The 27,353-nt window shown below is 45.1% G+C and overlaps 1 protein-coding gene across 1 annotated transcript in view; it reads left to right on the top strand.

The window, feature by feature from the left end:
* LOC309688472 (chloride channel protein 2-like) overlaps positions 1-11,898 on the top strand; it is a 63,143-nt gene extending 51,245 nt beyond the window's left edge. Inside the window, exons 16-24 of the mRNA XM_082504250.1 lie at positions 1,261-1,474; positions 2,005-2,138; positions 2,834-3,030; positions 3,761-3,821; positions 4,152-4,216; positions 4,595-4,633; positions 5,249-5,353; positions 6,697-6,783; positions 10,942-11,898. Of these exons, the coding sequence (XP_082360376.1) occupies positions 1,261-1,474; positions 2,005-2,138; positions 2,834-3,030; positions 3,761-3,821; positions 4,152-4,216; positions 4,595-4,633; positions 5,249-5,353; positions 6,697-6,783; positions 10,942-11,112 (1,073 nt within the window). The 3' untranslated portion in view covers positions 11,113-11,898. The remainder of the gene's footprint in view (positions 1-1,260; positions 1,475-2,004; positions 2,139-2,833; positions 3,031-3,760; positions 3,822-4,151; positions 4,217-4,594; positions 4,634-5,248; positions 5,354-6,696; positions 6,784-10,941) is intronic.
* The last annotated feature ends 15,455 nt before the right edge of the window (positions 11,899-27,353 follow it).

Genomic DNA, 27,353 nt, shown 5'->3' with positions numbered 1-27,353 from the left:
GCATGTGTGTTCTAAGGTGCAATTAAAACCCAGGAGGGCATGGAGCTACCTGCCAGAGAGCAGCAGGTAAGCGCATAGTCCCTCCTGCTGGCCCTCAATGTCTACGTGTATTTAACCTTGAGAGGTGGGCAACGACGCCAGGGGTGAGGTGTACACCCTGATGGTAATTTGGACTCCGTGTATCGTGCCCACCCCCAAGATCCTATATGTATGTGTAATGAGAGTGTGAGTAATGTGAATGTCTAAGTTGTGAGATAAAATTGAGGCAGAGGCAGCCAGAAGGGGACGGGGGACGGGGGCGGGGGGGGGGGGGGGGGGGGTAGCCTCCTCTGCACCCTGGTGACATACCCCTACTCCAAGGCCCTGCATGTGTGGGTGGTTGTGGTGGAGCGGGAAGAGGGAGGCAGCTGGAGAATCTTGTCATTGCCTGCAGGTGAAGCTATGGGGGAGGGGGAGTTGTGTTCAGTGAAGGAGAGGCGAGGCCGAATAACGTTGCGTAGAGACAAAAGTGGACGAAAGACAGGCAAACCTGCAGCTCCACAAGTATAATTATAACGTAACATAGACTATATCAATATAAACGATATTGTCACATCTTATATCTCGTATGAAAATATATCGATATTTTTTTTAAAAACTCGATATATCGCCCAACCCTACGGGGAGCCCCTCCACAAAGTGTTCGAGTACCCCCGTCTCCACCAGAGCCAGGGCCGGGCCACAACTATAGGGCGGTAGTCACCTGGCAACTGCGCCAAACAAGGCGTCTGGCATAAGAGTACGGCCGGTCCTCATGCCCCGTCAAGTCTCCTGTGAATCGTTGGAGGTGGTCCTTCAGTGTGAGCTCCAGCTGGTCAACATTTTCCCATTGGCCATCTGCAAAACAACCCCTTGCCATCACAGGTGAGCTGAGAGCCGCCAGCTGAGCTTCCTCATCAGCAGAGGCAGCAGCCACAGTGTCCAATCTTCCTTAAGTGCACCCTCTCCCATGTGGTATAGAGTCACCTCCACATTGGGAGTAGTGGTGGTGCCAGCAAGGAGCCAACCCTACAGCTAGGCTCTCCACCACATCCATCTGGCACTTGGACTAGTCCTGCAGAAGGCCACGAAAGTCACGCTGTATGGTCACCATTTGAACTAGTGCCTCAACTGGCTAGGCTAGTTGTTGGTCTGCCATGCTGCAACTGGGTTTTTGGCACAACTGTAGCACACAAACATTTAAGCAGTAATTTCTCTCGCTGTTCCTCTTCCCAACAAAAGGTGCTGCAGCTTTGTCCGGAGCAGTCAGCCACTCATTTTCCACCGTGGTCATGGTGCTTGAGTTGACTGGACAGATCTCCCACCTTCTGCCGGCCCTGATAGCAGTGGTCCTGGCCAACCTTGTGGCCCAGTCCCTGCAGCCCTCCATCTATGACTCCATCATCAAGATAAAGAAGCTTCCCTATCTCCCAGAGCTGGGCTGGGGTCAGCACGAGTATGTATACACTGGAGAAACACAAGCACACAACTGTCATGATAAATAGGTTTTGGCCTTTTGAAAAACTAGAAGTGGGAAACATCAAACAAGAATAATTTTAACTGTTTAATTATTAAAAGCTAATAATAACTGCCCCCCAAAAAAACAAACAAACAAAAAACTAACGTATTACGTAGGTAATTAAGAACATTTGGAAATGCTTGAAATCAATGTACATAAACAATACTAAGTTAATATCTGATCAGGTATTTGGTGACTGAAATGATACAAATTTCATAAAGTTGTCTTCTTCGATGTTCAAGTCGAAGCTGGTCAGTCACAGCGGTTGGCTGCTCCTCATTGGGCCCGATTCTCCTCCCATTAAAATGGAGCTGCATGGAATTAAACAAGAATCTATAAAAAAAAAATCTTCCTACAGAACTTTGTTGCTGCCATTTATTTCCCTAAAAGCATGCTCATGTTTTTCCTACTCTCGCAAGTCCTTCCTATCTACAGCAGATTAATAATCCTCTCCGTTCTCATTTCAGGGTGTATAACATTCGTGTGGAGGACATTATGGTGCGCGACGTGCAGTACATCACACTCAGCTGCAGCTACAGAGACTTGCTAAACATCCTAATGAAAAGTCGACTAAAGGCTCTACCCCTGCTCAAATCAGCTGGTAAGTCACTGCTACACACTGTGATGTTCATATAATAACTCACTACCCCCATGAATAAACACATACATGAACAATAGATACGTCTGTTTTTAACATGACTTTATCTATTAGAATCGACGATGTGTTGCACTGCATGAGGCAAATGGTGGTCACACCAGATACTGACCGGTTCTGGGTCCCCAGACCCCCAATAGCGCAAAAAACTGCACATTCCAGGGTGGCCTTTTGTTGTGGGCAGTCTGAGGTACACCTGTGCACTACTCATGATGTCAGATCAGCATCCTGATGTGGCACACCTGTGAGGTGGGATGGATTATCTCAATATAGCAGATGTGCCCACTACCACACATTTGGACTGATTTGTGACCACTGTTTGGGAGGGATGGTTATATTGTGTATCTGGAATGAATTTTAGGTCTCTACGTCCATCCCATGGGGAATGGGAGCAAAAACAAAAGTGTTGCGTTTATATTTTTGTTGAGTGTAAGAGGCAACTGTACAAGTGGAGGACGAAAGAAAAAGAAGCAGGCCTAAAAAATATATATATGTGACCTTAAGAAAGAGGACATGCCTCAAGGACATGGTTGGGATCGCCACAGTTAGCTCACTCCTTATTTCTAAAACAAGTTTACACACTCTTCCCTTATCTCACATAAAAACCTGCTCCTTCGCCCCTTTTTATCCTCCTCTCCCAGAGTCAATGATCCTGTTGGGTTCCATTGAGCGTACCCAGCTCCAGTCGCTGCTCTCGCAGCAGCTCAGCTGTGCCAGACGTCTGCAGTGCATCAAAGAACGAGGCGCTGAGGCGAAGAAGCTCCTCTCCACTGAGTCGAACCCACCCAGCAATAACAACAGCAGCCTGCAGACAGGCCCGGAGGAAGGCCACATCCAGGTGAGAGGTCACAGGAGGACGCATGCTTTGTGAAAGGAGCTCTAATATGAGTGACAGATTCAACATTTTCTTTCACCTGAAACATTAGACTTATCTGCATGTTTGTTATGTTCACCCATTCACCTGCTCATGCTTCATTGTTTTTTTCCTCATCTCTTCCTCTCGCTCCACACCCCGTCTGGTCCATTGCTTGCTCATAGCAATTGTTGTGTATCAAAGTGTTGAATTGAATGAATGCACGAGGTCATTTCTGTGTTTGCAGAGGAAATAAACTGAAATTGGCAGACAGGTTGCAGATAGATGTCTATAGATGAAAGATGTTTTGTTGCAGCTGCTGCACTGCATTGCTTAACATGAGTGAGTGGCTAAGCAGAACGTCCTCAGGCATGGATGTGGAAGTCGAGCAGTCTGCTGTGATACTGTCTGCTTTTGATTTGATATTGTCTGATATGTTGATAAGCATATTTTCTTGGCAAAACATGATTTTTTTTTCTGGCCTTTTCAAAAATCCTCAGTATACGTAGAGAAGATGTTGTCAGGGAAAGGAAAGTCAGCAGGGGGACTGACTGAGGTCATACATTTGAGGCCAGACTAATATGAGAATTCTTAGTGTAGCTCTGGTGCTGCAGGTTTGCTCTCTTCATTCGTGTGCTCGTGTTTCTGTTGCATCAGCCCACAGTAGTGCACGTGATTGTGATTTTGTTTAATCAGTCTGTGTGTGTGTGTGTAGGTCACTAATGAGGAGCTGAACCCACCGCCTGTGGTGGAGCGACCCACTGAGCTTTCCAACAGTAAGAACTACACTTACCTGTGCAAATACATGCACACAGCAGAGTTTCAGAAGACCAGATTGATGTGGCTCGAAACAAAAGGAAATAGAAATTCAATAGAAGTGTGGGTTTTGCTCTCTCTGTTCCTTATGTGACGAGCAGCTCCTGAAACTGTTTGAATTAAATAGGTATAAACACACTGGTTTTTCTAGCTCACACTTTAAATGTTTGCTTTGTGGCCACTGATTAAAAATACAAGACAAACCAGCTAATTTCACTCCCTGAGCTCACTAAGCTGGACCTCCTGACTATGTTGCGGTCTGTGTGTCTGTGTCTCTGTCTCTGATGCAGGCTCACGAGATGAATCAGGAGTCACACTGAGAAGCATTTTCTGTGCTAGTTCAGATGCAGAAGAGGTAAGAGAGTGACATCCCACCCACACACCCACACTTCCACCCTGCAGAAAGGTGTCCTAACATAGCCCGTCTCACTCAGACCTCTGGAGTATTTTGGCAGATTGCTGCAAAGCACAGCGTTGGTAGTTTGACACTGGACGTCATCATCAAACAGCATCAGCTTTAAGTTGCAATGTTGATGTCCTTGTAGTCACTCATTCAGTGACTCATGTCATTTTGTCCATCTTCTGTGCACAGACATAGTGCTAAATGTTTATGGAGGTAACAACCTGCTGAGGGCTGTTGTTTGCCTTTACCTGTGTTTGTGGCATTCACACTGAGTTGTGTTATTGGGTTCAGTGTACACGCTGACTATCGTTGCTTTCTGTTGCTTCTCAGGTACAAGATGATCGAGATGTTCAAGATCCCACTAGTGAGGTAAGATGTTCAGACAATCCACACAGACAGAGCAACCAATGAGCAGATCACAAGCGGTCGCAGTAGAGTGTTCGTTGCTCTGGGACATGAGAAAATGGGGGGACTACAAAGGTTTCCACCCAGCCCCCTGTTCAGATTTAGAAATGAGGAATTCTCTTGGATAAGAGGCGAAACATCTTCAAAAACAAGAGTTTGAAAAGAAGGTGATGGAACTGTTTTCAGATTGTCTTAAATGGTAAATGGCCTGTATTTGTATAGCGCTTTTCTAGTCTCTAAGGACCCCAAAGCGCTTTACATATCCAGTCATCCACACATTCACACACTGGTGATGGCAGCTACATTGTAGCCACAGCCACCCTGGGGCGCACTGACAGAGGCGAGTCTTAGCCAGCAGTGTGACAGCAAATTGCTCTGTTGGTGTTTAAGATAAGATGAGGCCTAATTATTCAAAAAATACACTTTAGGCCAAGAATGACAGGTTGTATTACTGTAAGCGAATCATTTATTACAAACTAAAGTCATCTTAAGGGAAAATAATGTAGATCACTAACTGCTATGAAGTGATCAATCCAACACGGGATGCTGAAAAGGAGTTTCACTCTTGTTGACTTGCAGATTACAGACTGGGAGGCAAGGCAACTTGATGAGAGGGTCAACTTCAACAACTGCAAGATTAACCCTGCCCTGATCCAGCTGCTGGAGTGTACATCACTGCATAAGGTTTGAATTCTGAATACTGCGACAGTCAGTCTGTATGTGTCTGTCACAGTGACAGCAGTATTTTCCAGTGTTTTAGGGTTAGGGGACAACGGTTGACTTGTATTTGATCCTTTAAAGAACGTACGTATGATTTAAAATGATAAATCAATGCAAGGTGACCTAAAATGAAAAGATCCACAAACAGTTTGACAGAACAAAATGTATATATTACATCCTATATATAATATTATAATACATATATAATATTACATCATGTCTACATATACACACTGCAATTTCAAACTGCACCATTTCTGTTACTTTCAAAATAAGTGTATTCCATAACAAAGCAATTGTGGCAAATGTTTTTTGCCGACTGGGTGATGGCTCAACGTTGTCCTAACAATGATCAATTAGAGAAAAACAAAGATTTGATGTTATAAGAGCAAAGTGAAAAAACAAAGGAAAAACAAATACATCTCAGATACAGATCAACTGCAAAGAAAAGGAAAAAGAATAACTATTGTTTTGCTGAAAAAGGAAGGTCCTTATGAAAACTACTAACTCCAAAACCAGCATGTGTCATTAACCAATATTAGTGCCTTCACAGATGTGTGCTAATGGTCCTCATCGAGCTGCCACTTTAACTGTCTGCTAACAGCCCTCGGTTATAGACAAACGTGACCACGACTGAGAAGTCAACAGATTCTGCCTTTTAAAGTTGAAAGACATCATCCAACTTTCAGCACCACTTATTTAAAGATTTAAGTCGGTGTATACTTTTGAACACGTGTGGAGAAAATCCTAAACAGATCTGAACTTGTGCACCCAGTTCCTGCTTTTTAAAGACGCTGCTCAATCATTCAACAGTTCAAAGAAACCATTAAAAGCCACCATGATATTCATGCTCATGATGAGTGTTGTAAACTACTGACCACAGTTGTATGTATGCTAACCGCAGCCCATATTACTGCCTCACTAAACTTAACAAAATAGTAGCCTATATTACTTCCGTAACACACATAATACACCCAATAAAATCCTGTGTGCAGGTCACATGTGCAGATTAAACAAATGTGTTTTGATTAGCTTCAAACATTTCTTAAAGCCATCAAGTCGAGTTAATAGAGAGTCTTCTGTCCACAGGTGTACACGGCTTTGTTAAGCATGTCGGTTCCCCCTCGCAAATTTCCCACAGTGGAAAAAAAAAATCCCATTTAGCTGAAAATGTGACAGGTTGAATGACTCAAATGTGATTAGATATTGGTGAAGTTTGGATAATTAAGATCAGTGGTGCATTTTCCAAACTGGACTTTAGGTAAGAAGAAAGTTTTTACCTACAGACCTCTGCTGTTTTCCTACAGACCTACACCATCTTCTCTCTGCTGGGCCTCGACCACGCCTACGTCACCAGGATCGGACGCCTCATCGGGGTGGTTTCCATCAAAGAAGTAATAGTCTCTCTTTACAGGACTTTTGGGGTGTATGGGTTTGATCACTTAATCAGCTGCGCTCCACCAGCAGAGTTGGTAAAAGTACAGACATTCTGTACTCAAGCAGAAGTACAAATACTACTATTAAAAAATATTACTGTAAAAGTTGAAGTACAGAATCAACTTCTTTACTCCAGTAAAAGTAAAAACGTACAGGCTCTGAAAAGCTCTTTGGAGGATGTTTCTGTTTCTGTGCAAAGCTAACTGAACCTTGTGCTATATTAGCATAATATTAAAATAATATCAGTAGATGTTAATACAAACTTTATTAAACTCTAAATATTCTCATCTTGAATCTGAAAAAAAGAAGTAAATAGAAAGCAGCTCTATTTTCTTATGCCTACATTACAGTTGGGGACTGTAAACAGGGAAATGTGCACCGTCAGAGGTTAAAGTGGGGGAAACTAAACTAAACTAAACTGGTTGTAATGGTTCAGTGTGGGGAAAAGAATCAAACTCACATTCATTTCCAGTAGATTTTCTTAGTGTACAGGCTGTGATCAGCGGAGCTGCTGACACACCTGGATTCAACCAGATGTTTCCTGCACTGACTCTGCACTGTTTATGCCGCCTTTACGTTAGACTGGATGAAGTTGGTGTGAAGGTGGAATTCAGTGAATGAATCTGTGCTACACTGTGAGCTAACTGTGACCACGAAACACAGCCACTGTGCAGCAGTCACTGTTCTTTACTTTAAACCAATCACAGTGCAGCAAACTAACCTGTTTATCCTGCACTGACCTGTGAGTGACAGCAGTTAGTCTGCCCGTCGTTCTCATCTTTCTCCATCTCTGAGTGAAGCTAGCGCTCTTTCTTTTCTCTCCCTGTGAAATCCAGCAGCTGCACTTTAGCTGAAACACACTGTGAGACAAACGGCACACAGTTTGTGTGTTTGCTGAGTTGAAAAGTCACAATAACTTCACAATTTAAAAAAAAAGCTTATGCTCACTCCTCTTCTGTAGGGCTAGCTAGATGCCAAAGTATCACAACCGCAAATTATGGACCTGCAGTAGGGTTGCCAACCGTCCCTTAAAATACGGAATTGTCCCGTATTTCGAAACAAAAGTACACGTCCCGTATTGAGTTAATAAGGGACGCACTTTGTCCCGTAATACAGTGAGAATCAAAAGTAGTCTATAAATGTTTATGGAATTAACACTTTGTTTGAAAACATAATTCCCAGCCCCTCTCCTGCTTTGTGACCAATGAGCTGACAGCACACTTATGACAATTCGAGTATGACAATTCAGATTACCGCTCCTCTCATTGGTCGAGGAAAGGTCGGAGAAAATACCGGAAGACAACAGATGACCACAACAAGAAGCATGGTCAACAGGGGAACAAACGCCGACTCTGCGGTGCAAGTCTCGGATGACAGTACACCTAAAGCTGGGCAGACACTGTGCGATTTTTTTCAGTCACGTTATTCAGCTCCTGCTCAAACTGCACGATTGACTCGCAGGGGTTAGAAGTTCGTATGTCACGATGTACTCTCACACTATACCGCCCGATGCTCTGATGCGACCTGAGTGCTCACACTGTGCCTCCATAACATGAAGGTTATAACAGAAAATCTGTTGCGCTCTCTCTCTCTGTCTTTCACTCACACAGACACACCACCACCATCAACTTTGCTAAATTGCTAATGAAAAACATGATCAGGCAGCTGTGATTGAGCAGCAGTGTAAATCCAACTATTTTCACGGTTGTTGTGGTCGTGATAATTTTGTGATGCCACATCGAAAAGGCTCGGATGAGCTTTCCAAAGTTCTACAAGTTGTGCCTCCATCGCTTGTGTCCAGATCACACGCTGCACTGCCGTGCTGCTCCGTCTTTTTCACCAACGTTTACGTGTTTGCGCGTGAGCAGTGTGAGCGCCTGTGGTGACACCCTCACGAGCGATTGATGATCGGGAGCTGGTCGTGAGGTGTTAATCACTTCTCGTTACCCCACGTATACTACACGACGCACGATGAAGGCCAAAATCGGTCCGATCACTCAAAAATCGGCTCAAAATGGGCCAAAAATCGTACAGTGTGAGCCCAGCATTAGAGCAGCAATGTTTGTTCCCCTCAGAGAAAGGGAAGAATGGGAAAAGGAAAACACCTGGCTGGAAAACGTTAATATGGGCATGTGCAGTGAATATCAGCGCTATGTGGCCAGAAGTGTGATAATATAATTTATTTTGTGTAATAAACAACTGCAAGGATAGATGATTACAACAAATAGATGACTAATACATAAAAGTAATACATAGATGAATAATGATGATGAGTTATGATGCGTAATCATGGGAACAAGCGGGTTTACAAACAGGAGCAGCTGATTAGCATTAGAAAAGCTGAAATAATACCTCAACTGAAGCCAATTGTACTAAATGCACTAAATGTGCACTGTTACAAGAATATTTTTCTTTCTATTGTTTTCTATTATTTTAAGTTAAGCAGGACAGAGTGCTTTTAAAGAAAGATTTACTTATATTCTCAAAAGTTAAGCATGACAGGCTTCTGTTTAAGAAGGAGACCTGTTTTATGTGTTAATGTTGTCATTTTGAGCTAAAAATAAATGGCTAAATGATCATTTGTTTCACATGTGTTCATATCACAAAGAATAGAATATGCATCTACTTAAATCAACTTCAAGTCAAATGGTTAAAAAAATAATTTCACACACAAAAAAAGAGCTAGAAAATTCACCACACTGGGAAGGGTGAAGACAATTGGGTCGCCCGGCCCTGGCCACGAGGTGTCCCTTATTTATTTTTCAGGGAGTTGGCAACCCTAACCTGCAGTCGTTCCGATGTTGAAAGGAAAAAACAAACCAAAAACTCACCACCGTCCCACTTTTAAGCCCTGACTTCTCTATGACATTTCCTTGTGATTAATAAACAAACAGACATCCTTTCATGTGTTTCTGTTTAGACTCACACCAGTTTGGTGTTTGGAGGCTTGCAGTGATGTGAAATAATAACTCTTATCTGTTACAGCAAAAGCAATGAGCCTGTTTTGAAAATGTAAGAAGAACAGATTTGTGTTTAAATATGTAGGGAGTAAAAGTAAAAAGAAGTCAGAAAATTAAGTCCTCTGGTAAAGTACAGATACCTAAAAATTGTACTAAAGTATAGTAACAAAGTATTTGTACTTTGTTCAATTCAATTCAATTCAATTTTATTTATACAGCGCCAAATCACAACAAAAGTCACCTCAATGCGCTTTATATTGTACAGTAGATACAGAGAAAAACAATCATATGACCCCCTATGAGGAAGAACTTTGGCGACAGTGGGAAGGAAAAACGCCCTTTTAACAGGAAGAAACCTCCGGCAGAACAGGCTCAGGGAGGGGCGGGGCCATCTGCTGCGACCGGTTGGGGTGAGAGAATTATGTCCCACCTCTGTCCAACAGCAAGAAAAAACACAAACCCAGTCAGGGCAGATAAACCCATCCTCTCCCAGTCTGCCCGTCTTTCACACAGACACTGTCACATCTCTGATCGACGGACGGCTAAACTCTCAGAGCACATTGACAGGATCTGCAGCACTTTTACTCACAACAGCCAAAACATCCCATATTTAAAAGAAGCCAATTAAAGGAAAAGCTCTGAAAGACCAAAACATTGAGGTACACCCTTTTTAATAAAGAAATTATACAGCTGAAAAAAAAGCATTCTTATTATGTACTGACAGAACAACACATTACATATGTTCCTTTAATGCGGGGATAATAGATTAATATGCACATAAAATGTATACATCATTGCTTTTATTAGATATGAATTTTTATGTGCTGTACATATAAAGTCTTCAGGCATGAGAAACTCTGAGCCTTAAAAAGCAGGTCGTGCAACTGGCACTACTACTACGTTGTTTCTTTCTCTCTACTGTCACCACCTCTTTCTCCCTTTAATGCTATATGACTATGGTGGTGATCTGGCACCATATAAATTAAACTGCAATCCAAAATAATAAGATAAGATAACCTTTATTAGTCCCACACGTGGGAAATTTGTTATGAGCTTAAAGCCTTGAGTTATGTTTGTGTTTGCATGGCTCAAACAACTTTATTGGGATGTTACTCACCTGGAATTGAACAATTCCTGCCTTCTTTCTTCATCTAGCTCCGTAAAGCCATAGATGGCTCAATGACTCTGAAAGGTGTGAAGGTAGCCCCCCCTATGGCCACCTTCAGGAACAGCAGCTTGAGCAGCAGCCAGAATGAGACCACCTATCTCCAAGCTGTGAGGCCACCAGAAGAGCACGTCACCGATGCACCAAAGCACGTCTGCTGACGTGACCAACGGCAAGTCTCGGGAGGAGAAGGAGGAAATGTCAAAGTGCTCAAGTCTTTAATCTCCCAAAGCTACACGTGCAAAAATCAAATACAGACAGTGCAATGTGTATAGGTCTGTACATTAGGGGGGCAGATGCCTCAGCTTTTGTGTTTTCCTGTTTCCACTCTCATTCCTTTCTTCTTCACTGACATACCTAATAGTCAGGTGTTAATTGTCATATATTATTGGTTATGTCTTAATAGTCAGGCTGAGAGCTGAACCTGTGCAAGCAGACGTGCTCCCTGCCAGTGATGGAGGCACCTGTAGCTAATTTCATCCTGTCGCCACAGCTCTCACAGGCATAGAAACACACCTGGATTGTTGTCCAAATGCTCATTTCACAAGTGCCTCCTCTTCGTTATCACCAGGAATAAGCAGAGAGTGTGAGTGTGATAAGTGAGGTTTTCCCAAAGGAGAGCAGGGGCGCGGGGAGTCAGTTTGACCACATTCCACTCGTACTAAAACTTTAACCACATGTGAATTTTCCACGTACTATGTAGTATGTTCAGATTAAGGCTTAACTGTTACAATTTCATTAAAGATGAAGGATTTGAACTAAAAAAAATTTGATGTGATATTTTTCAGTTTCATGACTCAAAATAGTTGCTTCATATTTACTGAGGGTAAAAATTGCTTCTTTTTGTGTGGAGTTTAACCCTCACCCAACCAGACCGAGTCGAACAATATCCTGACCTATCTCACCTTTACACCAAAATCAGACATTGTGTTGTCAATCAACAGTGAATAAATGCATGACATTTTAACAAACCTCTGTTTTGTTTAAGAGTTCTTTCTGTCTCTACATTTTCATCAGGATTTCTGCAGCTGCTCGTCTTTGCCGTCTGCCCTCTTTCTACCCTGTAGTAACAGCTGGAGTGAAATTTGTCTTTCCAGATGGGTTTAAATGTGTTACGTCTAAAACATTTGCTGATACGTGTTTTCAGCAGTCATTCACACTTTTGCAAAATTTTGAAAGAAAAAAATTGTACATTAGTAAATCAAAAGTTGAAAGTAATTCAAAGCAGGACTACTTTGTCAGTAATGTCTTGTTCATTACCTTTTGCAATATTAAAGGATTATGATTGTAATAATTAACAGCTGCCTTGCTGCAGGCGGTGATTACAGAGAGTTCAGCAGGCTTGACTTGGATTTTTAGACACTACATGCTATTTCTGTCACAGTCTGTTTGGCTACACTCAAGCAGCAACCTTTCACTTGCTAACTGAATGCCTACACCACAACACTGTGGCGAAAACCACTTTGTATAACACTAAGCAGTCCTTAAATTGTCTCTTATGATCACAGCCATTTTTTATGAGTAAATATCACAGAAAAAACAAAAACTGCATCAGGAACTAGTTCTTACTCTGCAGCATGTGCACATCTGTGGCTGCTCCAAGTTTCCTGCAGCATTCTCTCCTTGTAAAGCAGTATTTCTAGGGGCCACTGGGAGGCAGCCTGTCATTGTCAACATGACAGCAAAAGTACTCCTCAGTTAGTGTAACTTTGACCTGTAACGCACAGGAATAACACAACACCTGATTATAGTTGTGCCCAGACGTGCACAACTATAATCAGGCTGTCAGCTCACACTTTTTATACACCAAAGATACATCTGCAGACACTGGACTACATTCTTGCTCTTTCTGTTACGACCCGGCACAGGGGTAACAGGGACTGAACATGAAGCTGCAACTTCCCACTCCAACCACTCCTAAGAAATGCCAGCAATAAGGTAATTGAAGGAGCTAGCAGCAAATTATTTACTTCAGACGTGAGCCGTGAAAAAAAAAAAACAAAACCCACCAACAACACAACAGACAACAAAAAGCTTCCCTATTAAAACAAAAGCAAACAAGACCATTTCTAACCTACTCTCCTATAAAAACATGGGGGAAAGGGTTCAACAAAAAAGGCCTTCTCACTCCTACTGAATCTGCTGCAGTGCTCAGTATATACAATGAAAACTAAATTACAAGCAATGGTTATACAACTATTTTCAGAAGGTGCTCTTCGCACAAGATGTTTCAGTTACTGACAGCTCACACCTTCCAAAAACACTGCAGCTCAGGTTTTCCACACAAAAGCTCAACTACAGAGAACCAACTGGCACTTTGTTGTTGGTAGCTGTCACGGTATGGCATGGCACACCGTGGAAGGAGTGGGGAAGGAGGACCCAGGCGCGGTGCTCTATGTACAAACAGTGTTTATTTACAGAGTGAAAACAACGTAACAATAAATCCTCGTGTTCTCCCAGACTCCCGTGTCGTGTCTCCCGTGAATAGTCCGTGTGCTCTCTGCTCCCGTGTCAGCACCCCCCGGTGCTCGCTGCTCTCCGTGCCTTCCACGCTCTTCCTGCGGGAAACAATAGCGCAGCTGTCAGGACACTCAGAAATGGCAGGCATACACTTTCTGACTAAACTTAGACAGGGTGACTAACATGGCGTCTCAAGCAATGATCCCGCGTCGGTGGGAGCTCCAAGACTCTCTTAAGTAGCTCCCCCGACGAGGCCTGATCAGTAGCAGGTGTGTGGCTTCGGGTGTGGCCAGTCCCCTTGCAGAACCACACCCTCCAGGCCTGACGCCGCCTATAAACAGGTGCTCAGCCACACACACACACACACATATATACACAAGCACAGAGAAGGGAAGCAACACCAAAATGCATATAATAATACTAATAATATAATTCATAACTGCTCAGGGATCCTGGGTCGCTCAGACCCAGGACCCTGACAGTAGCGGAGTCAAGGAGAGGGGCGAGGTGGCTGTCAGCTGGAGTTTAAGGTCAAAGGTCAAGGTCAAATTTATTTATATAGCACATTTCCACACAGACGATGCTGCACAAAGTGTTTAACAATATAAAAATGCCATTAAAAGGAAAAAGTGTAGAACAATAATAACAATATGAAACAATGATAGGACAATCAAAGAATTAAAACAATAACTAAGACGATCTAATATTTAGGGGGAGACCATTCCAGAGTCTGGGACCTGCCACAGACACGGCTCTATCGCCACGAGATGTGAGACTAGTCCGTGGGATGGACAGCATTAGTTTTGAGCTAGACCTCGTAGTTTTTCCTGGAGCATAAACAAAAAGGAGCCCAGACAGGTAAGAAGGGGCTCGGGCATTATGCGACTTAAAAACAGAAAGTAAAACTTTAAATTGGATCCTGTAGGAGACAGGAAGCCAGTGTAGAGAAGCTAAAACTGGGGTTATAAGCTCTCTCCGTTTGGTACCAGTTAGCAGGCGAGCAGCTGCATTTTGGACCATCTGAAGACAATGGATGAAGGCCTGGTCGAGACCAAAATACAATGAATTGCAGTAGTCCAATCTACAAGTAAGGAAAAGGTGAATGACACGTTCAAAGATGTTAGCCAGGAGGTAAGGCTTTACCTTCTTAACTGAAAGAAACAGGACTGGACTACTGCGCTCACCTGCTTATTCAATTAAGAGCCTGCTGTCCAGTAAATCATCCAACCCCAGGAGCACACACACACACACACACACACACACACACACACACACACACACACACACACACACACACACACACACACACTAACTTGTCTTTCAGTTAACTACATCTGTGAACTGGCTAAACTCAAACACCAGCTGTACAGAAAGGTAGTGACTTTGTTGTAGACATGCTCACATTTAATCTAATATGAGGAAAGTGTTGTCAACAATAATGGAAGGCATCAGAGGGAGAGTACATGGATGTGCAAGGAAGAAGATAGGTAACGGTAGAGGGGAAGGATATGTACTAATAGGAAGGGAAATTTGTGCCTTATCAGTCTACCATGTGATAAATCTTTGGACTAACGGCAAGGTTTTCAATGATGTCCAGCAGGCCTGAGTCCTTAGAAATCACCAGCTTCAAATGAAGCCAAGGTACTGTTAGGTCCATATATATTTGGACACTGACACAAGTCGACTTTCAGCTTTTATTTGAGGGTATCCAAATTTAATTGGCTAAAAGGTTTAGGAGTTCCAGCTCCTTAACATGTGCCACTCTTTTTAAATGGACCAAAATAATAATAATAGGACAATTGACTTAAGGCCTATTTTATTAGCAGGTGCGGGCTATTCCTTGGTGGCGCATGCATGAAAAACAGTTAGCCGTGAACAGACAACATGTGGTCAAAGGGGAGAGCTGTCCCTGACGGTACTGTTAAGAATGTCCATGGATATAAAAAACCCTTTCACAACAGCCAAACATCGAGCAACACTCTGCAGGAGGTCGACGTATGAAAGTAAATACAAAGGTTTCACTGCAAGATGCAAGCCACTCATGAACCTCAAGAATGGAAAGGTTAGACTAGACTTGGAAAACATCTAAAAAGGCCAACACAGTTTTGGAAAAAAGTATGGAGAACGTGTGGAACAGCTCATGATCCAAAGCATACAACATCATCTGTAAAACACGGCAGAGGCAGAGAGATGGCTCAGGCATGCATGGCTGCCAGTGGCAATCAAGGTCTCTTTATTGATTTTTATACAATCACAACAACAAATCAAACATACAAGCAAAAGAGCATACTACATATAAACTGAAACCCCACCCTCCCATCTGCCAGATTAAAACTGAAGAAGGGGCGGGGATTTGACCAAGGCAGGTTGACAAAAAAATTGACATTTATAGACATGCACATGCAGCCAATTGTGTAGAGGCAGCTATTGTTCATCTTTCCATTTCTCAATAAATGTCAGAAATGGTGTAGAAGCCGGACGTTGGTCCTTTGAGGGAGCATCTCATCTTTTGCAGTTTAACATGCACAACTTCTGTAATCCATTATGAACATGAAGGGGCCGCCCCTCTAGAGCCTGGTTCTGCTGGAGGTTTCTTCCTGTTAAAAGAGAGTTTTAAACAAAAATGATTGTTGGGTTATTCTCTGTATGTATTACTGAAGAGTCTACCTTACGATATAAAGCAGCTTGGGACGACTATTGTTGCGACTTGTGTTACTTATTATTATGTGTAATCATTTACCATTATTCCTTACTCTGAAGCACTTTGGTGTGCCCCTTTTAAAAGTGCAGAATACCTTTTTCTTTTTTAAAAAAACACACCAGAAATGAAAGCCTCCACCTGGCAAGGAGGGAGGGAACATATGGTTTCTAGTAAGTGGTGCAAAAAGAGAAAGACTATGTAGCCTTAAAGTTTTCCTAAACTGTCATTTTTGACCAGGACATGTCCTACAACGCTCATATTAAACAAATATGCTTTCTTCCATTTGTGCAACATCTCTAAAATTAGAAATATCCTGTCTCAGAGTGACGCTGAAAAACTAGTTCATGCATTTATTACTTCCAGGCTGGACGACTGTAATTCATTATTATCAGGAAGTCCTAAAAACTCCCTGAAAAGCCTTCAGCTAATCCAAAATGCTGCAGCAAGAGTCCTGACAGGGACTAGAAAGAGAGAGCAGATTTCTCCTGTTTTGGCTTCCTGTTAAGTCCAGAATTGAATTCAAAATCCTGCTCCTCACATACAAGGTCTTAAATAATCAGGCCCCATCTTATCTTAATGACCATGTAGTACCATATCACCCTATTAGAGCACTTCGCTCTCGCTCTGCAGGCCTACTTGTTGTTCCTAGAGTATTTAAAAGTAGAATGGGAGGCAGAGCCTTCAGTTTTCAGGCCCCTCTTCTGTGGAACCAGCTTCCAGTTTGGATTCAGGAGACAGACACTATCTCTACTTTCAAGATTAGGCTTCAAACTTTCCTTTTTGCTAAAGCATATAGTTAGGGCTGGACCAGGTGACCCTGAATCCTCCCTTAGTTATGCTGCAATAGACGTAGGCTGCCGGGGGATTCCCATGATGCATTGAGTTTTTCCTTTCCAGTCACCTTTCTCACTCACTATGTATTAACAGACCTCTCTGCACTGAATCATATCTGTTATTAACCTCTGTCTCTCTTCCACAGCATGTCTTTATCCTGTCTTCCTTCTCTCACCCCAACCAATCACAGCAGATGGCCCCGCCCCTCCCTGAGCCTGGTTCTGCCGGAGGTTTCTTCCTGTTAAAAGGGAGTTTTTCCTTCCCACTGTCGCCAAAGTGCTTGCTCATAGGGGGTCATATGATTGTTGGGTTTTTCTCTGTATCTATGAAGCGCCTTGAGGCAACTTTTGTTGTGATCTGGCGCTATATAAATAAAATTGAATTGAAAAAAAAAATGTAGACGGCCTAATGTGAAGAGGAAGATCATTCCAAAGCTTCAGAGCAACAATAAAGAAAGCTCAGTCTCCTCTAAGTTTCAGCCGTGATTTCAGAACAGCTGCTCAGCTGACCAGAGTGAACGGGGGGACATGGGGCTTCGGCAAATCGGACAAATATACAGGTGCCATTGTAAGGATTTTACAATGGATCCTATTGGAATTGGAAGCCAGTGTAGAGAGGCCAGAAATTCAGGCACAAAGCAAGCTGGCACACTTTCATCCATGGATGGCAGGCTTTTGAGTGTCCTTGCAAAGAAAGGTGGCTATATTGGTCGCTGATTTGTTTTTGTTTTGTTTTTGAATGTCAGAAATGTATATTTGTGAATGTGGAGATGTTATATTGGTTTCACTGGTAAAAATAAATGATTGAAATGGGTATATATTTGTTTTTTGTTAAGTTGCCTAATAATTATGCACAGTAATAGTCACCTGCACACACAGATATCCCCCTAAAATAGCTAAAACTAAAAACAAACTAAAAACTACTTCCAAAAACATTCAGCTTTGATATTGAGTTTTTTGGGTTCATTGAGAACATGGTTGTTGTTCAATAATAAAATTATTCCTCAAAAATACAACTTGCCTAATAATTCTCCACTCCCTGTATGGGGGAGAGCAGAAGTGCATTGAAGTTCCACAAAGTGATGAATTAAGGACATGCATATTGTATTGAAGTGTGGCATGCAGAGGAATCTTTACAAAGAAGCTCACAGAGAGAGACTGAGCTTGTTATTCAACCCCAAGCTGGTAGGGGGAGCTCTTTATTAAAAAACTTGCTGGTGCTACAATGTGCCTCAAGGTTCAACAACAGCACAACAGAAGTCACTCATGGTACAGCACTCTCTCTACAAAACAACAACTGTCAGTGACTCACCACAGCGTAAACACAACATTCAAGATAGAACATTCAAGATAACAGTTAAAAGTAACGTAACCACAAACAATAAAACAAGTAGTAGTAGTAGTATTTATTTATTGTCATTGTCAAGAACAATGAAATTGCGTTTGGGGCTTCCATACAACCCAAAAAAAAGAAGAAAATAATAAATACCCCTTAAAACCCAAGTGTACATATTTAACCCAGTGTGACTCCAATGCAATAAGACAATCCTTAGCAATAATGTTCGTAGAAATTCAGACAAAGACCTGAGAAACATGACAAAATACAACAATGCAACCCATTCAATATTATTGTACCGTGAGATATGATATCAGATATGATAGTTATCTATTTAAGAAAGAGGGGGGGGGGGGCAGGAGGGGGAAGAGAACAAAGATATGATGCACCAATGCAGACCAGTTCATTGCTATTAAGAAGTTGGATATGGTTATTGTCCGTGAGAGGGGGGCAGAGAGTTCAGGAGCCTCACAGCCTGTGGATACAGGCTGTTGACCAGTCTGGATGTTCTGGCCTGTATAGACCTGTACCTTCTCCCTGAGGGCAGCAGATGGAAAAGGTGGCGCGCGGGGTGATGTTGGTCCCGCAGGATACTGTGCACCCTCCTCAGACAGCGAGTGGGGAAGATATTACTGATCTCTGGCAGACTTGTTCCAATAATTCTGCCAGCTTCTTTCACCACCCGCTGGAGTGCTTGCTGATCGGCCTTGGTGCAGCTGGGGAACCACACTAGAAATCCATACGTCAGAACGCTGCTGATGGCACAGTTGTAGAAGTTCAACATCAGAGATCTGGGAATGTGTGCGCTCCGCAGTCTCCTCAGGTAGTAGAGGCGCTGTTGGGCCTTCCGTGCAACTGAGGTGATATGGTTGCCCCAGGACAGGTCCTCGGTCACAGTTACCCCCAAGAATTTAAAACTGCTCACCCTCTCCACCGCCTCACTGCCAATGAAGAGAGGCAGATGGTTGTTATGACCCCTCTTCCGGAAATCTACAATGATCTCCTTGGTCTTTTTGGTGTTTAAGACCAAGTTATTGTCGTGGCACCATGACTCTAATTGTTGTACCTCTGTCCTATAGTTTGTCTCATCATTGTTGGATATAAGTCCGAGCACTGTAGTGTCATCTGCAAACTTAACAATGAGATTGGACGCGCAGGAAGAACATCTAAACAGCAGCACATGTCCCAAGGCATGATGGGAGACAACTAGCTGTTCCCCCAACACGCCACACAGCCCCCACCTGAGTGGTTAGCTGTCCCCAGCAACTGGCATGTCCATAGCAAAGTCTCTGAGTTGTTGGGGAAGGCGACGGCTTCGTTGAGGGCGTTCTGTGGGTCCCCCAGCTGCCTCTGAGGCCAGGTTGGGGGCCTGCAGTTGAATCTGGGACCCTGACTCCTCCCTGGATGGACTCAAGGGCTGATAGGGTGCCAGGCGATCACGATGGAGTACGATCACCCTGCTCCGTTTGACCAGCCGCACCCTGTAGACCACGTCGGACAGCCTCTCGAGAACAGTGCAGGGTCCAACCCACTGGCTCATCAGTTTGGGAGAAAGCCCTTTCTTCCTCTCCGGGCTGTAGACCCACACATGCTGACCGAGCGAGAGTCCTTCCCCCTTGCAATTCAATTCAATTCAATTTTATTTATATAGCGCCAAATCACAACAAAAGTCGCCTCAAGGCGCTTCATAGATACAGAGAAAAACCCAACAATCATATGATCCCCTATGAGCAAGCACTTTGGCGACAGTGGGAAGGAAAAACTCCCTTTTAACAGGAAGAAACCTCCAGCAGAACCAGGCTCAGGGAGGGGCGGCCATCTGCTGTGATTGGTTGGGGTGAGAGAAGGAAGACAGGATAAAGACATGCTGTGGAAGAGAGACAGAGGTTAATAACAGATATGATTCAATGCAGAGAGGTCTGTTAACACATAGTGAGTGAGAAAGGTGACTGGAAAGGAAAAACTCAATGCATCATGGGAATCCCCCAGCAGCCTACATCTATTGCAGCATAACTAAGGGAGGATTCAGGGTCACCTGGTCCAGCCCTAACTATATGCTTTAGCAAAAAGGAAAGTTTGAAGCCTGATCTTAAAAGTAGAGATAGTGTCTGTCTCCTGAATCCAAACTGGAAGCTGGTTCCACAGAAGAGGGGCCTGAAAACTGAAGGCTCTCCCTCCCATTCTACTTTTAAATACTCTAGGAACAACAAGTAGGCCTGCAGAGCGAGAGCGAAGTGCTCTAATAGGGTGATATGGTACTACAAGGTCATTAAGATAAGATGGGGCCTGATTATTTAAGACCTTGTATGTGAGGAGCAGGATTTTGAATTCAATTCTGGACTTAACAGGAAGCCAATGAAGGGAAGCCAAAACAGGAGAAATATGCTCTCTCTTTCTAGTCCCTGTCAGGACTCTTGCTGCAGCGTTTTGGATTAGCTGAAGGCTTTTCAGCGAGTTTTTTGGACATCCTGATAATACTGAATTACAGTAGTCCAGCCTGGAAGTAATAAATGCATGAACTAGTTTTTCAGCGTCACTCTGAGACAGGATATTTCTAATTTTAGAGATGTTGCGCAAATGGAAGAACGCAGTCTTACATATTTGTTTAATATGAGCGTTGAAGGACATGTCCTGGTCAAAAACGACTCCAAGGTTCCTCACAGTGTTACTGGAGGCCAAGGTAATGCCATCCAGAATAAGAATCTGGTTAGATACCATATTTCTAAGATTTTCAGGGCCGAGTACAATAACCTCAGTTTTATCTGAATTAAGAAGCAGAAAGTTAGCGGCCATCCAGGTCTTTATGTCTTTAAGACATTCCTTGCAGCGGGTATCATAAGCTTGCTTCTGCCGGGAGCCTGCATCTCGGAGAGCCTGCCTGGTCAACTGATGCACCTCTTGGAGCCGGGCAAGGAGGTTGTGGAGGTAGTCCAACCCGGGGTCCCCGCGCACTTCCTGCTCGGGGGGGGGGGGGGGGGGATCCAAACACCAAGTCCACTGGGGTACGAAGCTCATGACCGAACATCAAGGCCGCTGGAGTGCACTTAGTAGATTCCTGGACTGCAGAACGGTAGGCCATTAGGACCAGGGTAAGGTGTTGATCCCAGTCACGCTGCTGGCGGGAGGTCAGGATAGCAAGGTGGGTGGCCAGGGTATGGTTGAAGCGTTCCACCAACCCATCGCTTTGGGGGTGCAGTGGCGTCGTCCGGGTCTTCGTGATACCCAGCCACTGACAGACCTCCTTGAAAACCGCAGCCTCAAAATTCCGGCCCTGGTCGCTGTGCAGTTCCTCAGGTACCCCGAACCGGCAGAACATCTCGTTGACCAGACGCTCAGCAGTGGTGACAGCTCTCTGCTCAGGGACTGCATAGGCCTCGGGCCACTTAGTGAAGTAGTCCATGGCAACCAGGACGTAGCGGTTCCCCTAGTCAGTGGTGGGGAAGGGTCCCAGGATGTCCACACCAACCCGCTCCATGGGAGCCCCCACCTGATACTGCTGCAAGGGGGCATGAGAGCGTTAGGAAGGCCCTTTCTGAGCCGTGCAGGCATCTCACCGATGGACATGGAGCTCTACGTCCTGGCGACACCCGGGCCAGTAGAACCGAGACCGAAGTCGCCGCAGAGTCTTGGTAACTCCAAAGTGTCCTGCCCCCGCCGCACCATGGACCAGCTAGAGCACCCTGGACTGCAACTGTTGAGGTACCATGAGCTGGAAGACCTCACGGTGACCCCTGGGAGCCTGCCAGCGGCGATAGAGGAGGCCGTTTTGGTTTGTGAGGTTGGCCCATTGGGAGTAGAGAGCCTTGGTCTCGAGGTCCAGTGCAGATACCTCTGTCCATGATGGTCTCTGACCGGCTCCAATCCAACACTGAACCTGGGAAAGGGCAGGGTCTTGGTTCTGGTCGTGTTGCAGCTGTTGGGGATCCATGGCCTCCAGACTCTCAGTATCCCCTGCGGTGGACTGGGCCTGAAGACTGCTACAATGCCCACCCGGAACAGAGTCATTCTCAGGGCCACCCTGTGGTGACGTGATCACTGAAGTCATGCCCTCCCAGTCCTCCAAGCGTTGGCAGTACCTGCACTGTTTTTCCTCACAAGGGCGTCGGGAGAGAGCATCTGCATTGGTGTGGAGACGTCCCGCCCGGTGATGAACCTTAAAGTGGTAATCTTGCAACGGGCTAGCTGTCCCTCCGGTTCTTTAAAGCTGAACAGCCAAGTGAGGGACGCATGTTCTGTGCGGAGGAGGAACTTCTTCCCATAGAGGTAGGGTCTGAAATGGCGGAGACCCAGGATGATGGCCAGCAGCTCTCGACGGGTGACACAATAGTTCCTCTCCGGTCTGCTGAGGGAATGGCTGTAGTAGGAGATGACCCGCTCCCCCTCAGGGCCTTCCTGCGACAGTACAGCCCCCACCCCTGTGTTGCTGGCATCGGTGTCCACGACAAAAGGGAGCTGGAGGTCTGGGTAGGCTAGCACCGGTGCCTGAACCAGTGCAGATCGGAGCCAATCAAATGCCACGGCACTGTCCTCAGTCCAGTGGAACTCCCGGCCCTTCTGTGTGAGCCAGTGGAGGGGGCTTGCAATGGTAACAAAGTCCTTGACGAAACGCCAGTAGTATGATGCCAGGCCAAGGAAGCTCCGCAACTCAGCAGTGTTGCTCGGAATGGGCCAGTCTTTCACAGCGGCCACCTTCGCAGGGTCAGTGGAAACCCCTGCTCCACTCACAACGTGACCCAAGAAGGTCGTCTCCTTTCGGAAGAGGTGGCACTTTTTGGGGTGGAGGCGAAGGCCAGCCTGGCGGATAGTATGGAAAACAGCAGTCAGGTTAGCCAAGGCTTTCTCGAAGTCTGTCGCATGGACAAGGAGGTCATCCAGGTAGACCACACAGCGGTCACGGGGAATGTCAGCCAGAACCCTCTCCATTAGGCACTCGAATGTGGCTGGGGCATTGCAGAGGCCGAAGGGCATCACCTTAAACTGCCACAGTCCCTGGCCAATGGAGAAAGCAGTCTTTGGGCGGGCCTCTGGCGTCAGCTCCACCTGCCAGTAGCCACTGCGCAAATCGAGGGAACTGAACCAGCAGGACCCAGCAATGGCGTCGAGGGCATCGTCTATCTGGGGCAATGGGTAGGAGTCCTTGCGTGTGATGCTGTTGAGTAGACGATAGTCGACACAAAACCGCCAGGTACCATCCTTTTTCCGAACCAGTACAGCCGGGGCTGCCCAGGGGCTGTTTGTGGGTTCGATGATGCCAGCCTCTGCCATTTCCCTGATCTTTTGCTCTGCTGCGGCACGCTTGGCAAGGGGAAGGCAACGAGGGCGGAGGCGGATGGGCCGTGCAACCCCAGTGTCAATGTCGAGTTGTACCAGGCTGGTTTGCATGCAGTCCTCATCCTTGGCCGCAAAGATGTCGGCAAACAAGTCAAGTATCTCTCGCAGCTGCCGTCGCTGATCAGCTCGGAGACCCTCGCAGCTCCTCTGGTATAGGTCCTTGACAGCTTGCTTGGTCTCTGTAGACAGTTGCGGTACTGCTGGTGAAGGGGAGGCCCCTTCCCCCACCAGCGGCGACAGGTCCTCAGGCTTTCTGACGCTGGCTGAAAAAGTGAAGGCAGGCAGCGGGACTTCCTTTGTGGTGTGGAGCTTCACAGCCTCCGTGCCCAGGTAAAGGATTGCTCGGGACACGTCCACTGTGACCTCCCATTTGGCTAGCAGGTCCAGACCAATGATGCATTGGTCCTGGATGCTGGCTAGCCAGAACTGGTGGTCCAGAGTGCAGTTACCAACAGTCACCGGGAGGGATCTTTCCCCCTTAACTTTGGCACGCTCCCCCGTGACTGTGGTGATGTGGAGCTGAGTAGGCTGCCAATCCTGTGGTCTTGGGCCATCGGTACCAGGGAGGACTCCAGCCTGTACCAAGGAAAGCGTGGATCCAGTGTCTATCAGGGCTCTACAGGTGGTGCCGGCAAGGTCACAGTCCAGATACAGTCCCCGTGTCTGGCCGAGCCGGCCAACCCGCAAGTGTGATTTGGAGGACAGAGTGGTGGCAGGGGGCAGTTCCTCCGTTGTGCCACCCCGCCTTAGTTTAACAGCAGCTGTGGCTGGGGTGCCAGGCTTTGTGGGCTTGGTGCTGGATAGTAGCGTGCGATGTGGCCTGGTTATCCGCACCGATGGCAGTTACCCCTGAATTGGCCTCCTGCTCGTCTATTCCCTCGCCAAGATCGCCAGGGGGGTGTGTTGGTGGTTTGGCGGGGCTCCTCCTCCTGGTCGCTCCTTTCGTAGTCCGTTTGGCGCACTTGATGACTTATGCCAGGGCTGCATGCACCTGGGCTGAGCACATGCTCCACTCTTTCGGCCTCAGTTAGAGCTGCCGCCAGGGTTTCTTGTGCATGCAGACGGATGTGCTCTTGTAGTTGTTTTGACTGGAGACCCCAGACAAACGCCTGGAGAGCAAGCTCTTCTTGTGCTGCAGCATCAAAAGCAGGGTACCTTCTACGTGCATAAAGATGTAGGTCGGCAGCATAGGCACCCAGACTCTCCTCTTGTCTCCGTGGGCGGCTAGCAAGTTTATCTCGGGCATCATCTGCATGTGTACGGAGGCCAAACCTGCTCTGCATTGCTCTGGCAACAGCAGGCCAACTTAAACACTCTTCTGGCTGAAGATCTGTGAGGATCTGCAGGGCCCTGCCTGCCAAGGTGAGGGCGACTTGGACAGCTGTCTCCTCTGTTGACCGTCCGTTTAGCTGAGCTGCCAGCTGTACCTGGATAAGATAGGTCTCTGGAGGTGCCTCCCCATTATAGCGTGGCAGCTTCATGCTCCCCTGGACAGGAGCCCCTGATGGCAGCGGCGGCTGCACTTGGTCCTGGAGACAGTTGGCCTTGTCCCCCTCAGCTGCCAGCAATGAGGGTGTGCTGCTCCCAGGCATCACCATGAGTGGAGGCTGGCTGGCTGCTCGTTCTCTTGGAGACAGCAGCATGCCTTGGCGGCTCCGACAGCTTCCCAGTGGGCGGGGGTGTGAGGCTCCATCTGGTGAGCCCCACAGATCTTTCCCTAGCTGGCTTGCTGCTGCCCGGGGCTCTTCCCGCTTCTTCGATCATGCTCCATTCAACGCTTCCAGGCGAGTGATAAGCTCCTCAATCTTTCTTAGCTCATTTTCCTCTTTCAGAATAGTGGCCATGCTCTTGGAATCCCACTTCTGACACCAATGTGGCATGCAGAGGAATCTTTACAAAGAAGCTCACAGAGAGCGACTGAGCTTGTTGTATAGGATAAAGGTCTAATCATCTCTTAGTTTACTCAGATTGCACAGAGTGTATATTTGTTAATAATTTGAATCATTTTGGATAAGGATAAGTGTAAGATAATGGGGAATTTCAGTTTTTACTTTATAATTTGTTTAGCGTAAGATTTACAGTTAAATTGTATTTTTTCTTGCCTTATTTAATTTTTACGTACTGTTCCTTTAACACACGGTAACTGTGCACGGGGGGAGCGTTCGCGACGGGCAGTGTGCAGCAACGGGGGCTTTAACTAGCTGTGGAGAAAACCAGTTTCTTACCGTGTTTGCTGTGTACAGGAACATTCAAATGGATCACTGTATTTCAAAACTGTGGAAATAAATGTTTGCCTGTTTGTTTTTCGACTACAAGCGGACTTTGTGGATTATGTTCAACTGCACTAAGACACGTGTACAGCTAGACTACCAGCTAGTGCTTCCGCGGTAATACTTGTTATTCAACCCCAAGCTAGTAGGGGGAGCTCTAAAAACTTGCTGGTGCTACAATGTGCCTCAATGTTCAACAACAGCACAACAGAAGTCACTCATGGTACAGCACTCTCTCTACAAAACAACAACTGTCAGTGATTCTGCACCACAGCGTAAACACAACATTCAAGATAACAGTTAAAAGTAACGTCACCATAAACAATAAAACAAGAACATCTAAACAGCAGCACATGTCCCAAGGCATGATGGGAGAGAACTAGCTGTTCCCCCAACACGCCACAGAAGAAATAAGTGATGAGAATGCTGTTATTTGCATTTACCAGCTCACGTATGTCAGACCTTTTGATAAACAAAATTCTAATGAAAGTGAGAACATGTATACTGTTACATCTTTCAGAAAATGTTTTGAAATTGTGGTGCACAGTTCAGAATAAATGTTTTTCAAAAACCATTGCGTCTTTTTAGTAAATGTTTATTTCCAAAAGAAATGTCTAGAAGTTCAGAACAGTAAAATTCCCGCTTTTTAGAATTAATTAGAAGATAACTCTTACGTAGTTAAACTAAAATACTCTTTGATAAACTCTTAACACCTAGTTAGCATTAGTAAGTGTTAAATTATCAACTCCAGACAGATTTAGTGTTTAACACTAAATCAGAGTTAACGTACCAACTCTCCAAAAAGAGTTAAATTAACACTCTCTGGTGTGGACCCATATAGACACTTTAATAGTGTTGAAATCAAATCTGACAGTGTTAATTTGGACATGCTGGATTTGCTGTGTCGGGCTGCACCTAAGCAAGAAAAATAAATAATGCAAAGCCCCTAAACAGAGCCCAGCAGTTATAATACAGAAATGGTAGCAAACAGAATGGTTTCTCTTTAAAATGAGTAAGCATGCCAGCAATCTAAACTTCTGAAAGAAAATAAGAAACTCTTGCATAGTGCTTTATAAGACGGCTTCAGAGGTTTTGCATTGGAGTAAAATTATAACAAACTCTATGCTATCAGAAACTATGGATGTTTAAAAAAAACTAACTCACATGCAGAGCTATATGTTTTTCTTCTAAACAAATAGAAAGAAGGTTAAATAAAGTCCTGTTTGATTTTCTTAAAGACGTTGGTTTAAGGGCTTTGGACTAGGATTAGGATCATTGCTGATGATAAATTAGATCTCAGAAAGTTATTTTTCTTCTCTCCTGTGTCACTTTAAAAATCTTTTTTTGTTCATTGAATTAATGTCAAGGTAAACTTATCCCCTGTGATCCCCACTCCTGCACCTCCCACCCCCTTGACACCACTGACTGTTTCTTTAGGCCAGCTCTCTGAATGCCTTCAGGGAGTGTTTTT

Source organism: Aulonocara stuartgranti (assembly GCF_965226115.1).
Source record: "Aulonocara stuartgranti genome assembly, chromosome: 14".
Lineage (NCBI taxonomy): Eukaryota > Metazoa > Chordata > Actinopteri > Cichliformes > Cichlidae > Aulonocara > Aulonocara stuartgranti.
Note: the sequence above shows the minus strand (reverse complement) of the source record. Positions and strands in the feature narration are given on the sequence as shown.